This window comes from Saccopteryx bilineata, chromosome 3 (assembly GCF_036850765.1).
Source record: "Saccopteryx bilineata isolate mSacBil1 chromosome 3, mSacBil1_pri_phased_curated, whole genome shotgun sequence".
NCBI lineage: Eukaryota > Metazoa > Chordata > Mammalia > Chiroptera > Emballonuridae > Saccopteryx > Saccopteryx bilineata.
The window spans coordinates 275,472,690-275,487,850 of NC_089492.1; the positions used below are offsets into that span (position 1 = coordinate 275,472,690).

A 15,161-nucleotide genomic window follows, 5' to 3' on the forward strand; every position below is an offset into this window, starting at 1 on the left:
CCCATGGGTTCAGAGCACCCTCCAGACTGTGTGATAACATGGCTTAGAGGTTAAGATGTGGGCTATGGAGTCAGACAGGATCCAAATCCTGGTTGTCGCTCATGATCTTATGTGATTTCTGTGCCTTGGTTTCTTCATCTATAAAATGGGGTTAGAATGCCCAGAAACGCAGGTGGAAGAGAGAAATAAGGTGCGGTCAAGACTCATTAATAAATAATAAATCCTATTTTTCGTACAAAATATTGACTGAGTACCCACTGCCGCTCAATTATCTGTGTCCCTGGCTAGCCAAGGTACCCGAAGGAAGAGACTCTGGTCAGGTCTTTGTCTTGGCAGCCCCGATGCCTGGCACGCAGGCAATGCATGGATGCTGGCTGAGTCATTTGGAAAGCATTCTTTGTGGCTTCAAGGGACAGAATGAAAACCAAGGCCAATGTTCCTAAGTTACAGAACTCAGAATTCAATTTTCTCTAAAGAACTTCCAGATATTAAGAGTATAGAGCTATTTCTAGGTAGAAGAGAAAATGAAAATATTTACGACTATTGTGCCACATAGGGGACTAAGCTTGTTTATAGGTCCCATCCCATTTAATCCTCACAACCTTATAAGGTAAATACTATTAACTCCATTTCACAGGTGAGGAGACTGGTGCACAGTACAACCAAGTTTGGTTATTTATTCTCACCAGCTATGTCCCTCTTCCTTGCCAGGACCTGGGGGTTCACACATAAACAAAGGAGACAAACAAGGTGCAAAGCTGAGACGAGAGCCCACCTGGGTTTGTCTTCAGAGCCCAAGGCATGACCATTACAGGGATTCCTTCCAGAACAGAAGCCTTGTAAAGCAGTGTTTCCTGTCACTGAACGTGTGCAAGTGAGAGCTGGGGGCTAACTGTGACGGACTTCCAACACGGGATGGCCCGGGGCCAGTGGGCTGCAAAGGCCCTGTGACTGTTCCTCAAGCTCTGAAATTCTCCAGAGAATTTCTAAGCACTGGAGTGTCTTGCTGCCAGGATAAGATAAACAACCACCACCCCAGACAATGCAAGAAAAACCAAAAAAACAGAAATGGAGGCAAAGGAAGGGAGGAAAAGGAGCAGCAGAGGACTGACTTCTAGGGCGTCAACTCACGCTGCAGGCACTCAGGGGCAGGGTGCCACCTAGTGGAAGAATGTGAGAATACTATGAAGACAAAATGGAGCTAGATGCAGATGGATGGAAAAGTGCGAGATTGTCACTGGGCTGGGTTAGGACCAGTTAGTTCCTCAGCGTTTCAGACCCTCCCGTGCATAACCCTATATATAATGTTAGACATGTACATTACAAAATATAAGACACTTTTTTTGTCCTGGTCAGGGCACATACGATTAACCAATGAATGCAAATGGAAAAACCTGATGTTTCTCTAAAAATCAATAAAATTAAAAAAAAAAACCTACTTTGGATATGTTCAATTAGATATGCCTTTCAGACATCCAAATGGAGTTATTAAGTAGGTTTCTGGCTAAACAGGGGTCTTGGTCAGGGTGAGTTTAGACTAGAATGGAATCTGACACATCAACAAAATGATGACACTTCAAGTCAAGGGACTAGAGATTAAATGTAGGGAAAGTCACCACAGACAAACTCCATCATTTCATGTTTTTGTTTTTTTTTTTTAACAAATATATTTTTTAGATTTTATTTATTCATTTTAGAGAGAGGAGACGGGGGGTGGGGGAGAGGAGCAGGAAGCATCAACTCCCATATGAGCCTTGACCAGGCAAGCCCAGGGTTTTGAACCAGTGACCTCATCATTTCAGGTTGATGCTTTATCCACTATGCCACCACAAGTCAGACCATTTCATGTTTGAAAGGAGATAAAAAGCTAGTGAGATAGGCATAAAACTAGTGTTACATTTAAAAGGTAAACCACAGTTGCCCCTGGAACTCAAGTGAAGAAAGCATTTCAACGCTCAGAGTGAACAACTGACTCAAATCCCACCAGGGCTTGTACCATAAGGACTGAGATCACTCACTCTGGCAAAAGGGAGGTTGCTGTGAAACTTAACAAAAGCAGTTCAGTCAAGTGGAGAAATGAAAGTCTATTGAATGTGATAAGTGAATAAATGGATTAAATGACTGAAGGGTTGGCTAGATAGATTCAAGTACCCCAAGGACAGTCATTGATTTGTTCACATTGGATAGTCAGCAACAACCATTTTAGTATTAGTAAATGAATATTCTGTGCTTTTCCTATGTCATAGAATTATAAAGTAAAAAAAAAGTCATGTGAAAGATCCTTGAAAATTGCTGGACACACATATAAGACTGTTATCAATCCTGGAGTCACTCCAGACTACCTGAGTACAGTTCCTACAGAAGCACCTTAAGCTTTTGCTGTTACAAATCACTACACAAAACCTAAATTTTCCCAAAATTAAGACGTGTAGGCATTTTTTCTTTTTGCTTCAACTGCCAGAAATTATAATCAAATTAACAGCTCATGTGTCAAAACTTTTCTTTCATATGAATGTTGCCGTTTTAGCGTATAAATGTTACCTCCACTAAGTTTCTTCAAATTATTTTGCTCTCCTAAATCTTAAGAATGCAAAAATGACTTGATTGTAGATAGCCAAACTTTTTATTTTTAAGTGAGAGGAGGGGAGACAGACTGATTCCCACATGCACCCCGACCAGGATCCACAGAGTAACCCGTCTGGGGCTGATGCTCGAACCAACTGAACTATCTTCAGAACCTGGGGCCAACATTCAAACCAATAGAGCCACTGGCTGCGAGAGGAGGAGAGAGAAGGGGAGAGAAGTAGATAGTCGCTTCTCATGTGCACCCTGACCTGGGATTGAACCAGGGACATCGCATGCTGGGTTAATGCTCTATCTACTGAGCCAACTAGCCAGGGCCAATAGCCAAACCTTAATAAATACACACCTTCTGCTCCCTGGAATGTATCAGGTTCCTTCCGCATCAGCCAGGGCTGATAGCCAAACCTTTACTTACACACACACACACACACACCCTCCCACTCAGTCATCCACTAGCCTTTACTCACTTCCTGGAATGTGCCCGACTCCTTCTGCATCAGGGTATACAGATACTATTTGTTCTGTCTGAAACATCCATGTCTGGTAGACCTGCCCTGTTCATTATATGTTCCAATTGCACCGCGCACCTTCCCTTCATAGCACCTATTACATTAATTATTAAAATAAAAATGGTAAAACAATTTCACCACCTTTTTATTTCCCCCATCCAACTCTAGCTCTGCCCAAGGTGCCAAGGGGTCAATACACAGGAATTATAAGATTTCTGAGAAAGGTAGGTTTCCCACAGTATTGAGATAAGTAAGTAAGAGGGAGTGGCAATATTTTTAAATTTAGAAATTTATTCTGTTTAATCCACAAGCTTTATATAGCTTTAGTTTAAAAAAAAAACAAACTCAACAACAAAAAAAACAAAAAGAATGAAAACAAGACACTATTTCAAAGTCTGGGCCCTTCCAGCCTTCCAAATACAAGAGCTTGGAAAGTTATATATACCAATTGGAAGAATAAGACAAAATTATGAATGGAGCAATGGCATTTCAGAAACAGAATTTATGTAACTGAAGGATCCTTCCTGGGACTAGTTAATTGCCTTTACAAAAAAACACAACAGAATAGAATGAAATTCCAGTGTTCCAAATCAATTTCTTACACATCAATATTAATCCCCAGTGTCCTGGCAAACAACATGCTTTCATTTTGTCTCATCCTAGAGTTTGAATCCTGACTCATTTCAGCAGAGACTCCACAGGCAACAGGAAAGATTGTGGCATTAAACTGTTTATACTTTTGTCGTAGTTCAACAGTGGTCTTAATTCTGGGCAACTGCAAACCATACAAGGTTGGAAGCATCATAACTTAAATGGGTGATAAGACTCAAATGAGAAAAAGGAAAAAAAAAGAGAGAGAACCTCTGGGAGTAGCCAGGGGCATTTAAAGAAACCATAAGGATGCCAGCAATATTTAAAGCCCCTTTTTTAAAAAGGGGACTTTTTTTGGCTTAAAATATTCCACTCTAAATGAATTTATGTCAGCTGTCAATGAAAGAATGTCACTAATACACCTTGGACACCTTTTGCAATGTAAATCCATGCCCTTTTTTTACATGGTGAACTTCAACCTAGCAATTATTACAACAAATGTTATAGTCTAAAGCTCAAACACATTTTTAGCAATTTTGAAATTGAATTGAGTACAAACCAAATAAAATTTACATCCTAACAAACATTTCCACCTAAGACTGTGGAGACACTTGAGCCTTCCTCATGGATCGCAGGGCCTTTTCCCGCAGGTGCTTTTCTAGGTCGTCAAGGTTATCCTCAGCTTCACTCTCAGTCTCCTGAAAAAACCAGAAAGGCCACATCTGTAAGTTTTGAGACACTGCTAGGAGATACTGAGTACAGAGCAAAATCAAATCATGGTGATAGCCACACAATTCTATGAATATACTATAACCCATCAAATTGTAGACTTTAAATGGGTAAATTATGTGGTACGTTAACTATATCTCTAAGAAGTTATTTTAAAAATATACATTTAGCTTTCTAAATGTAGCAATCATTCACACTTTCTTATCCTTAGTTTTGGCAAATTCCTGTTCCTGGTAGGTCATTGAGAAACAGAACAAAAGAGGTAATAGCCAACCAGACAATTATTTGAAAAAAAATAGAAATAAAAATAGAGTTTAGCTACTCATAGAAAGCACAGGGCAGTGTCCACAATACCTTCCGAGGCTCTGGCTCCGCCTCTGGCTCTTCCTGTGCTGATGTGGTGGTAGCAGGAGCAGCAACAGCTGCAGGGGTTCCAGCGGCTGCAGCAGCTGCAGCCACAGCCTTTTCTTTCTTGTGTTTTTTGTGTTTCTTGTGCTTTTTATCTTTTTTGTGTTTCTTGTCCTTCTTTTTCTTCTTTTTCTTTCCACCACCTTCTTGGTCCGAATTCTAGAAATCCAGAAAAATAACAGCAATAAATCATTAAAATTCTGTCCGTAGTGAGTCAGGGCCAACCTCCAAATGTAAGAAAAAGCAGCATGTGCAATAGAAATAGAAGTCTTTTAACTCAGACAGGACTGAGCTAAATTCTGGTTCCCGAACCTATTAAAGGTTTAACTTTTTTTTTTTTTTTTTTTTTTGAGAGAGCGAGAGAAACAGGCAAACACACAGACAGGGACAGACAGGAAGGAGAGAGATGAGAAGCATCAACTTCTTGTTGCGGCACCTTAGTTGTTCATTGACTGCTTTCTCATATGTGCCTTGATGGGAGCTGAAAAGTGACCTCTTGCTCAAGCCAGCGACACTGCGCTTAAGCTGGTGACGTCAGGGTTTTGAACCTGGGTCCTGAGCATCCCAGTCCAAAGCTCTATCCACTCTGCCACCACCTGGTCAGGTACTGCTTGGCTTTTTTTAATGGGCCCCTTTTGTCAACTTTAAACTGTGCATAATAACCTCTGATAAAGCCATTATAATGATGAAATGGGCATATCTGTAAATCATCCATAATACTAGCCTAACACATAACAGGCTCTGAAACACCTATTATTCTAAATACATGATTATATTTATGTCACCATCTGACCTCTCCTATCGCTAGAACGGAGGTAGTGTGTTCTTCACTGCACATATACCAAATGTATGCCAAGGGTAGGCACTGCTATAACTAAAATTTAGCCTGTAATTCTTAAAGTTCACATCTTACATTTCTAAGCAATTACTTCTTAAAATTCCCCAACCTAACCAGTTAGTTCACACAATAATTTAGTGAACTGTATTTAGATGGACATTTAAACTCAAATTTTATACAATATTGAAACCTGTCCAAGATCAGATTGACTCACAAAAGGAAAAAATTTAACCTCCAATATTTTAATACCCCAATGATAAATGACAATATGAAAACAAGAGGGTTATTCTTATGCAGCTGCCAAAGACAGACTATGTAAAACATAAAGAACTTTCCAGCCCATCTAGTGTTGCACAGGTTATAAGGTTTTTTCTTCATCATAGAAATAATGTATAGCTGACCTTTAACGCAGGAAAAAATGATGCCAACTCCTCTCAAAGTCAAAGTCCACAAATAATTTGACTGCCCCCGAATTTAATTATAGCCATCCCTTGATATTCACAAGGAATTGGTTCCAGAAGTCTGAGGACACCAAATCCACAGATGTTCATGTCCCTTAAATAAAAGGGCATAAAACAATGCTGAGTCAAGTCATCCACATCCATGAATTCTGTTTTTGACTCACAAAAAAATACTGTTTTTGATCCATAGTTGGTTGAATTCATGGATACAAAACTGGGGGATATGAAAGGCTGGCTGTATATTTACTGGAAAACAGTACACATATAAATGGACCTGCACAGTTCAATGGTCAACTGTATTTCCACTGCAGAAAAAATTGAGAGCATTGCCTGACCAGGCAGTGGCACAGTGGATAAGAGTGTCGGACTGGGATGTGGAGGACCCAGGTTTGAGACCCCCGAGGTCGCCAGCTTGAGCGCAGGCTCATCTGGTTTGAGCAGAGCTCACCAGCTTGGACCCAAGGTCGTTGGCTTGAGCAAGGGGTTTTTTGGTCTGCTGAAGGCCCATAGTCAAGGCACATGTGAGAAAGCAATCAATGAACTAAGGTGTAGCAACGAAAAACTGATGATCGGTGCTTCTCATCTCTCTCCATTCCTGTCTGTCCCTATCTACCCCTCTCTCTGACTCTGTCTGTTAAAAAAAAAAAAAAGAAAAGAAAAAAAAGAGCATTAAAGTACAAAAAATAAAATTCAAATCACTCGTTTCCCTAAAACCAACTGCCAACATTTTGGTAATATTTTGTGTATACATATTTTTTCCTTTCCTGAATCACAGCCTTACCGGTGGCGGCACAGTGGGTAAAGCATCGACCTGGGACACTGAGGACCTAGACTGGAGGCCTCAAGGTCTCCAGTTTGAGTGCAGGCTCAGCAGCTTGAGTGCAGGGTCGTCAGCTTAAGCGTGAGATTATAGACATGACCCCACGGAAGCTGGCTCGGCTGAAGCCCCCCAGTCAAGGCATGCACGAGAAGCAGTCAATGAACAACTAAGGTGCCTCAACTACAAGTTGATGCTTCAATGTTTTCCCTTTCTCCCTTCTGGTCTCGCTCATTAAACCAACAAACTAACTGAATTATGTATATTAATAGACACAATCTAGGATGGAAAAATTTGATTGTGATCTTAATTAGATATCCCCAAATGTGTCAAACACTAGAGAAAAGAGCAGAAATACTAAGGTATTTTCCCCCTAAGATATGTAATAGAACCCTGGGCCATTTTTTTCTGTTTTTCTAGATTTTCTACAGTCTAATTTCAACTACCAAGGTTCTAGAATTCAATGGTATTAGACATACCACAAATTAGTAGGTGACTCAGAGTATTAAGCATGAACTGCTGATGCAACCACCACCACTTAATTTGTGCCTCCTTGAAGTCCATCTGAACCACAGATAACAATGCTCCTCTGAGCTACAATGGACAAAAAATTTTCTCTTCTTTGTAGGGACCACATACAATGATAAAAGATGTTCAAAACAGGGCAGATACATACCCTCGCCGGTGATGGGCTTGGTGTTGGGCTTTTAGCTTTTCTGACCTGTACCGCTGGTGACCAGTTGGTAGAGGGCGACTGAGACTGGACAGGAGAGGGAGGTGCAGGGGGTTTTTTAGTTGCTGGCTCAGGAGACCTTGAGACAGATCGGGAGGATGAGACTCTCCTTACAGACTGAGGGCTTGGTGAGGCAGCTCTAGACAAAAGGAAAAAACTTTCAGTATCCAAGAACAGGTATCTTTCCTAAGAGAAAATAACCAAATGCCATTAAACAGCTAGGTCACAAACTTTAAATATTTCACAGCACTTAATACGCTAGTTGATTCTAACTCAAATTTGAAACACCTCAGTCTCCTGGAGTTCAAGCTTCACATTCCTCTTTCCACTCTGTTAATATTTCTTTCTGATGAAATGAGAAATGCCAACTCCTTGTATTTTATTTAAGACTGCTTTTATCAGTCTTAAAGAGACATATAAGACATACTCTATGCATCTCTTCAGGGCTTAGCTTCAGAAGCACACCCACAATAAACCTGATAAAAACCTGGTAAAATCCGGTGGCTTTTAGTTTATGCCATAATGAACTATCCTGAACACAGAAGAGGACCTCAGAATAGTAATGAGAACTTGCTTAAAAGTCTGTATTCACAGCTTATTCTTTTCTGTAATTTCTTAGTATTTAAAAAAAAAAAGCTTCCCAACATAAGGAGAGCTATGCAAATTACTGTTCCTAACCAAAGAGCATAAAATATTTTTACTTTTTTATCTTTTTGGGCTCCGGAGTCCTGGAGACTCTCCTAATGGGTCTAGTACTTGGAGATGGGGACTGCCTTCTTTGGGGTGATGGTGATGGTCCTCTTCGAACGGGCGGAGGACTTGAGGAGGTCTGAGGAGCTCGAGGCCGTGGTGAGGGCGAATGCCGTTTGTTTGGTTGTGGTGACCGGGCCTCCCGGGTAGACCGGCTTGGAGAAGACCCTTTCCTATGCTTTGATGATAGTGAAGGTGAACGTCTCTTGGTGGGTGGGGAGCTTCTTTGTTTGGGAGGTGGAGAATGGGAGACCCGACGCTTTGGTGGTGGAGAGGGTGATGCCCTTCGTTTAGGAGGGGGTGGGGGAGAAGCTGTTCTTCTCTTTGGAGGCGGGGAGGGAGAATATCTTCTCTGTATTGGAGGAGAGTATCTTCTTGGGGAAGGTGATCGCCGACGTGGGGGAGGAGAAGGAGTCCTAGAAAAAGATATCATTAAGCTGAAAAGTCCAACAAGATAAGGAAACAATATACAAAGAAAAGCAAGCAGCAATTATGGCTATACAGGTACAGCTCAGAGATATTGTGGATTTGGTTTCAGATCTCCACAATCAAGCAAATATTGCAACAAAGCAATATTTGATTTCCCAGTGTATATAAGTTATGTTTATACTGTACTATTTATACTATAGCCTATTAAGGGTGCAATACCATTATGTTTTTAAAAAACAGTGTACAGGCCCTGGCCGGCTGGCTCAGCGGTAGAGCATCAGCCCAGCGTGTGGAAGTCCTGGGTTCAATTACCGGTCAGGCCACACAGGAGAAGCACACATTTGTTTCTCCTCGCTTCCCCTTCTCCTTTCTTTCTATCTTTCATTTCCCCTCCCGCAGCCAAGGCTCCCCTGGAGCAAAGCCCCAGATAGGCAGAGCACTGCCCCCTAGTGGGCTTGCTGGGTGGATCCCAGTTGGGCACATGCAGGAGTCTGTCTCTGCCTCCCTGGTTCTTACTTAATATAAAAAAACAACAACAAAAAACAGTGTACATACATTAATTTAAAAGTATCTTACTGCTAACAAATGCTAACCATCATCTGAGCCATCTTTTTCTTGGTGGAGGATCTTGCCTCAGTGTTGATGAAAACAAACACTATTTGTACAGCATAATAAAAGAGGTATTTTCCTGTATTGTACTAGCACCAGACAAAGGGAGTATATTGCTATACCTTTATCTTCCTTTAAGTAAAAATATCACTTAGTAAATTCCTGTATGTCATAAATGACTATAAAATGAAACATTCTGATTCATACAGAAATTTCCAGTTTCAGAATGAACTCAATTCATCAAGTCATTTGGCATAATCCATAAGAAACCAATTTAATGGTTTTTGAGAACAGAATCTTGCACTGTTTTAAGGAAATGAAACATCCTTTATCATCATATAATAACTAGGTAATTATGTTAGCAGAACTGTGGTCAATCCTACTCAGGAAGTGTGTTAAGAGTTCTCTTCTGTGGTATGCTCTCTGAACTGGTGTTTGGATTCTTTAATAATCAGAGCTCATTGAGCAAGCTTTATAGAGTATTTCTAGCCCTCTCTAAGACAGACTTGCATTTCCTTTCTTAAAAGACCACTTTTCAATGGAAGTCCACTGCTAGGCAGAAAGCATACCTGTCCAAGTCCAACCGGGCCTTCCTCTTAATGCTGAATTCCTACATAACCCTAACTTGTCTCTTAGGAACTAAGACCTAAATATAACATTCAGGTCTAACTACCATTTGTTCTTAAAATGTTAAGACTTTGCATTCAAATATTTTCCTTTCCAGACAATGGGCAACATGGTAGAATGCAATTCCATTTTTGCCTTTGGGCAATTTCAATAATGCTGGACCTCTATTTCTTTTCTTTTTAAAAATATTTTATTTATTGATTTTAGAGGACAGAGAATGGCGGTGTGGAAGGAGCAGGTTATGTGCCTTGACCGGGAAAGACCAGGGTTTCGAACTGGTGACCTCAGCATTCCAGGTCAACACTTTATCCACTGCGCCACCACAGGTCAAGCTGAACTTCTATTTCTTTATCTGAAAAATGGGATTACCTAACCACCTACCAAGCAAGATTATCTTGAGGACTAGAGAAAAAACACATAAGCACCCAGCACTTTACCTGGCACATAACAGGCATTCAAGAGTGGTAGTAGCCATTCTACCACTTGGTAATGTAGTTGAGTAATGCCATTACAAACTTCCCCCCAGGTCTTATTTTGAAATCATTTTGATTTACAGAGGAGCTGCAATGACAGTGGAGATTTGCTACTTAACATCTCATATAACCAATAAAATACTATCAAAACTGAAATTAACCTCAGCATTAGCTTAGTATTAACTAATATACTATTATTCATTTTCCACTTATGTCCTCTTACTATTTCAGGCTCCAAAAATCAGAATCCTACACTGATTATTAAATCCTACACTGGTAATTTAGTTGCCATATGTCCTAAAAGTTTCTACTAATTTGTAACTGTTACTGTTTGTCTTTCATGACTGACATATTTAAAGAGTACTGGTCAGTTCCTTTATAGAATTACCTTCAAATTGGGTTTGTCAGATAATTCCTGATAATCACCCTGAGGTTCTCCATACTTGTTAAAGATACTGCAGAGGTAGCTAGGAATTACGTGATGCCAATATGTATGACTGATGATGTTAACTTGGACTCCTTAGTTAAGATGGTGTCTGTTGGAAATTCTTCACTAATACAGAGTGAAGCAACAGGTTTCTAGTTGTAAGCATGCAAAACAGAGTTTATTCTTACATTATAATGCTATTAATATAATATTATTAATATAATTAATATTACTAATTATTGTGTTATTTTCCATAAGAACTGGAAAACTTCTGCCCCACCATGTATTTTTCTCTTTGTAATCACTAAATAGTGTTCCCACCTGTTAATTTATTAAATAACCACTTAAAGTATGCATTTCAAGCCCTGACCAGATAGCTCAGTTGGTTAGTCATTCAAATGCAGAGGTTACGGGTTTGATTCTTGGTCAGGACACATACAGAAACAGATTGACCTTTCTGTCTCTCCATTCCTTTCTCTCTAAAATTAATAAATTAAAAAAAAAAATTTCAAGTGTTCATTTCAGTCCTGGCCTGGTAGATCAGTTGGTCAGAATGACAACCCAACATGCCAAGGTTGTGGGTTTGATCCCCGGTCAGAGCATATACAAGAATCAACTAATGAATGTATAAATAAGTGGAACAACAAATCAATATCTATCTCTCCCCTTCCTCTTTAAAATCAATAAATAAAGTATATATTTCAATGGTTTTAGTATATTCCTAGCTGTGTAGCCATTATCACTCCCCCTGCTCACATAGGTACCACTAATCCACTTTCTATCTATACATTTGTGTGCTCTGGATAGTTCATATCAATAAAATCGTATACTATGTGCCGTTTTGTAAATGGCTATGCAATGCCACTCTAATTAAAGATATTTCAACCATAAAGATTCAAAGTTGCTCCAACTAACCCCATGAAGCAACTGATAAAGTACCTTCGTCGTGGTGGTGGTGTGGGAGACCTACGTCGTCGAGGAGGTGGAGCAGGAGAGGGAGAACGTCGCCGTCTGGCCGGTGGGGGGGAGGGACTTCTCCTCCGTCTACCACTAAACCAAAGAAGAGTTATAGTTGATTCTGAGTTAGTAGCATTCATAATTAAGTGATCCAGATGACACCTTTCCAATCATTGTTAACCTAAAGTGCAGCAACTGTTATTCTCAGAATAGTGTTTTTCAAACTATAGGCCAGGACTATTTGTCAAGACCCTGGATAAGAACCAGCCTTTTTATAAAAATAGAAAATCATGTTACTTATAGTAAGGGTAAATATTTTTTTGTGAAATTTTTGTTTCAGTATATAAATATATATAGCCTGGGGTACAATCTAAAAAACTTTTTTTCTCTTACCATGATGAAGGAAAAAGTCTGAAAACATTGCCTTAGAGCAGCGGTTTTCAACCTTTTTATACTCGGGGACTGGAAAAAATGGGAGAATTACTTCAGGGACCACTAAGGCAGAACTCACCCTGAATAAGAGAATTCAGCTAAGATCACTGGAGCTATATAATCTTCATACAACATCAGGGTGGTTAACTTTTGCGGACCAGCACGAAATTTCTGGCGGGCTGGTCCATGAATCGGCAGTTGAAAAACACCGTCTCAAGCATCTCATTGCTTTGAAATTGGCGCACACACTGAGCTTTGCATTTATTAGGTTTGGGCTATGGTCTAGACTCTAGCCAATGTATTTTGAAGTTGATTTTCCAATTCCCTATCAGAAACAAATGCACTTGAAGTCTTAAAAAATATAATGTTCTAACATAGAAATTTAAAATTTTAACAGTCACCAGTTGCTTAAGGCCCTAAATCTGGGTGTCACAGCTCCAAATTCTTGATTTTTTAAAATGTACTTCCACTGTTCAAGAGTTGCATACTCTTAATTAAAAGCAATATCCCAAAGACAAAAGACTAAAGTTGTCAGTGTTAAAGCTATTACTGGGCTTTAATTCAGAGCTTAACATACTTAACCAACATAAAAAGCACACCTGATAAACTTATATCAACTAGCCATCTTCCTACAGATATATTAAAATATATACTAATCCAGTTTGCCAAGTTTTGCATAAATTTGTATACAAAGTAGCCAAATAAGGTAATTAAGTTTTAATTTCTTGACCAGTATGGTATTTATGCTTCCTGTGAATCTGGAAATATTTTCTAAAGTTTACTGGTCTTGGTTCCCCTTTAAAACTAAGGAGAGCTCGCCTGATCTGTGGTGGCTCAGTGGATAGAGCCTTGACCCAGAACGCTGAGGATCCTAGCCTAGTTCAAAACCCTGAGTTCACTGGCGGCTTGAGCATGGGGTCATCAACATGATCCCAAGGTCACTGGCTTGGCTAGAGCCCCCCCCCCCCAGTCAGGGCATGTACAAGAAGCAATCAATGAACAACTAAAGTGAAGCAAATATAAGTTGATGCTTCTCATCTCTCTTCTCCCAATCAATAAAAAACAACAACAAAACCTAAGAAGAGCTGTTAACAGAACAGAAAATTCTGAAATCATCATTAAAATTTCAATTTCTATTTGTTTACGCCTTGTGGGGATTAAGACTTCACTTTGAATAGACTTAAAATATAAGCTACAAGAAGCAAGGATAACAAGACAGATAAGCTTTTAGAAGAATATAATGTAGACAGTAACCATTAATTACAAAAAAGAACAGTTAAAGGGCAAGCAGGGTTAATCAGAATTATGGGACCAAGAGAAACAGGATGACTAAAGTATTATTTCAACGGGTAATAAAGGTTTCAAATCAGTAAAGACATTTGGATTTTGACATAAAAAGAAGAGAAGTAAAGCTTTATATTCACAAACTTTAAGGATGAGGTGACTTAAACTAGAATGCCCAATATGTGATCAGTAGGTATAATGAAATTAAGAGGCTATTACTATTAATTATCCAACTTCTCTTAAAATATTATCCCAATTTGTTTGCAAAACTTTAAACTGAAACTCTCATTAAAAACTGAACTCAGTCCTGACCAGGCGGTGGTGCAGTGGATAGAGCATCGGACTGGGATGCAGAGGACCCAGTTTTGAGACCCTGAGGTTGCTGGCTTGAGCTTGGTATCACAGACACAACCCTGTGGTGGCTGGCTTGAGCCTAAAGGTCACTGGCTTGAGCAAGGGGTCACCTGCTCTGCTGTAGCCTCCATCAAGGCACATATGAGAAAATAATCAATGAACAAGCAATCAATGAACAACTAAGATGCCACAACAAAGAATTGATGCTTCTCATCTCTCTCCCTTACTGTCTCTCTCTCCAACATTCTGTCTCTTGTAAAAAAAAAAAAAAAGCTAAAAGGAAAATAAGACTAAATAAAACCAAAACCATAACCAAAGTAGTATAGCTAAGAAACTGCCAGAAAAATCTAATAATCACTCATAACTGGAGTCTTGATACCACATGGTTCTATGATCTAAAAGCTATTGTTTCTTCATAGATCTGATAAGACATGCATTTCAGGGTTTAAAAAAAAAGCTAAGTAGGCCCTGGCCGGTTGGCTCAGTGGTAGAGCGTTGGCCTGGCATGCAGAAGTCCCAGGTTCGATTCCTGGACAGGGCACACAGGAGAAGCACCCATTTGCTTCTCCACCCCTCCCCCTCTCCTTCCTCTCTGTCTCTCTCTTCCCCTCCCGCAGCCAAGGCTCCATTGGAGCAAAGTTGGCCCGGGCGCTGAGGATGGCTCTGTGGCCTCTGCCTCGGGCGCTAGAATGGCTCTGGTTGCAACAGAGCATCGCCCCCTGGTGGGCATGCCAGGTGGATCCCAGTCAGGAGCATGCGGGAGTCTGTCTGACTGCCTCCCTGTTTCCAACTTCTGAAAAATACAAAAAAGAAGCTAAGTATTCGCTAGTTACTCTTAATACTAATGTCAAGCCAAACCTTCAAATGTGTGTAGAAATTGGTGAATAGGAAAGTTATTCCCCTAAATGTGTGAGAACCAGTTTTATTAAGACTCAATTTAATGTAGCCCTTATAGCCCCTCAAGTACTTAGGAATTGATAAATCTCTTAACAAGAAGCCAGCCTGCAGACAGCTGGGACCTGCTCTCAGCACAGACTTCTCTTCAGAACAATCTCATTTCTCTAGGCATACCGGTAATGGAGACAAGAAGTTAAAGATGTGACAATTACCTGAGATGTGATCAACTACAGTAAGTATGATCAATATCCGT

The 15,161-nt window shown here is 40.0% G+C and overlaps 1 protein-coding gene across 7 annotated transcripts in view; it reads right to left on the minus strand.

Moving 5' to 3' along the window:
- Window positions 1–3,644: 3,644 nt before the first annotated feature.
- SRRM1 (serine and arginine repetitive matrix 1) overlaps window positions 3,645–15,161 on the minus strand; it is a 37,933-nt gene continuing 26,416 nt past the window's right edge. For all 7 annotated transcript variants that reach the window (XM_066270079.1, XM_066270078.1, XM_066270076.1 and 4 more), the window contains 5 exons: window positions 11,924–12,034; window positions 8,371–8,835; window positions 7,613–7,808; window positions 4,767–4,979; window positions 3,645–4,381 (listed from right to left, as the gene is read on the minus strand). In XM_066270079.1, the coding sequence (XP_066126176.1) occupies window positions 4,277–4,381; window positions 4,767–4,979; window positions 7,613–7,808; window positions 8,371–8,835; window positions 11,924–12,034 (1,090 nt within the window). In that variant the 3' untranslated portion in view covers window positions 3,645–4,276. The remainder of the gene's footprint in view (window positions 4,382–4,766; window positions 4,980–7,612; window positions 7,809–8,370; window positions 8,836–11,923; window positions 12,035–15,161) is intronic.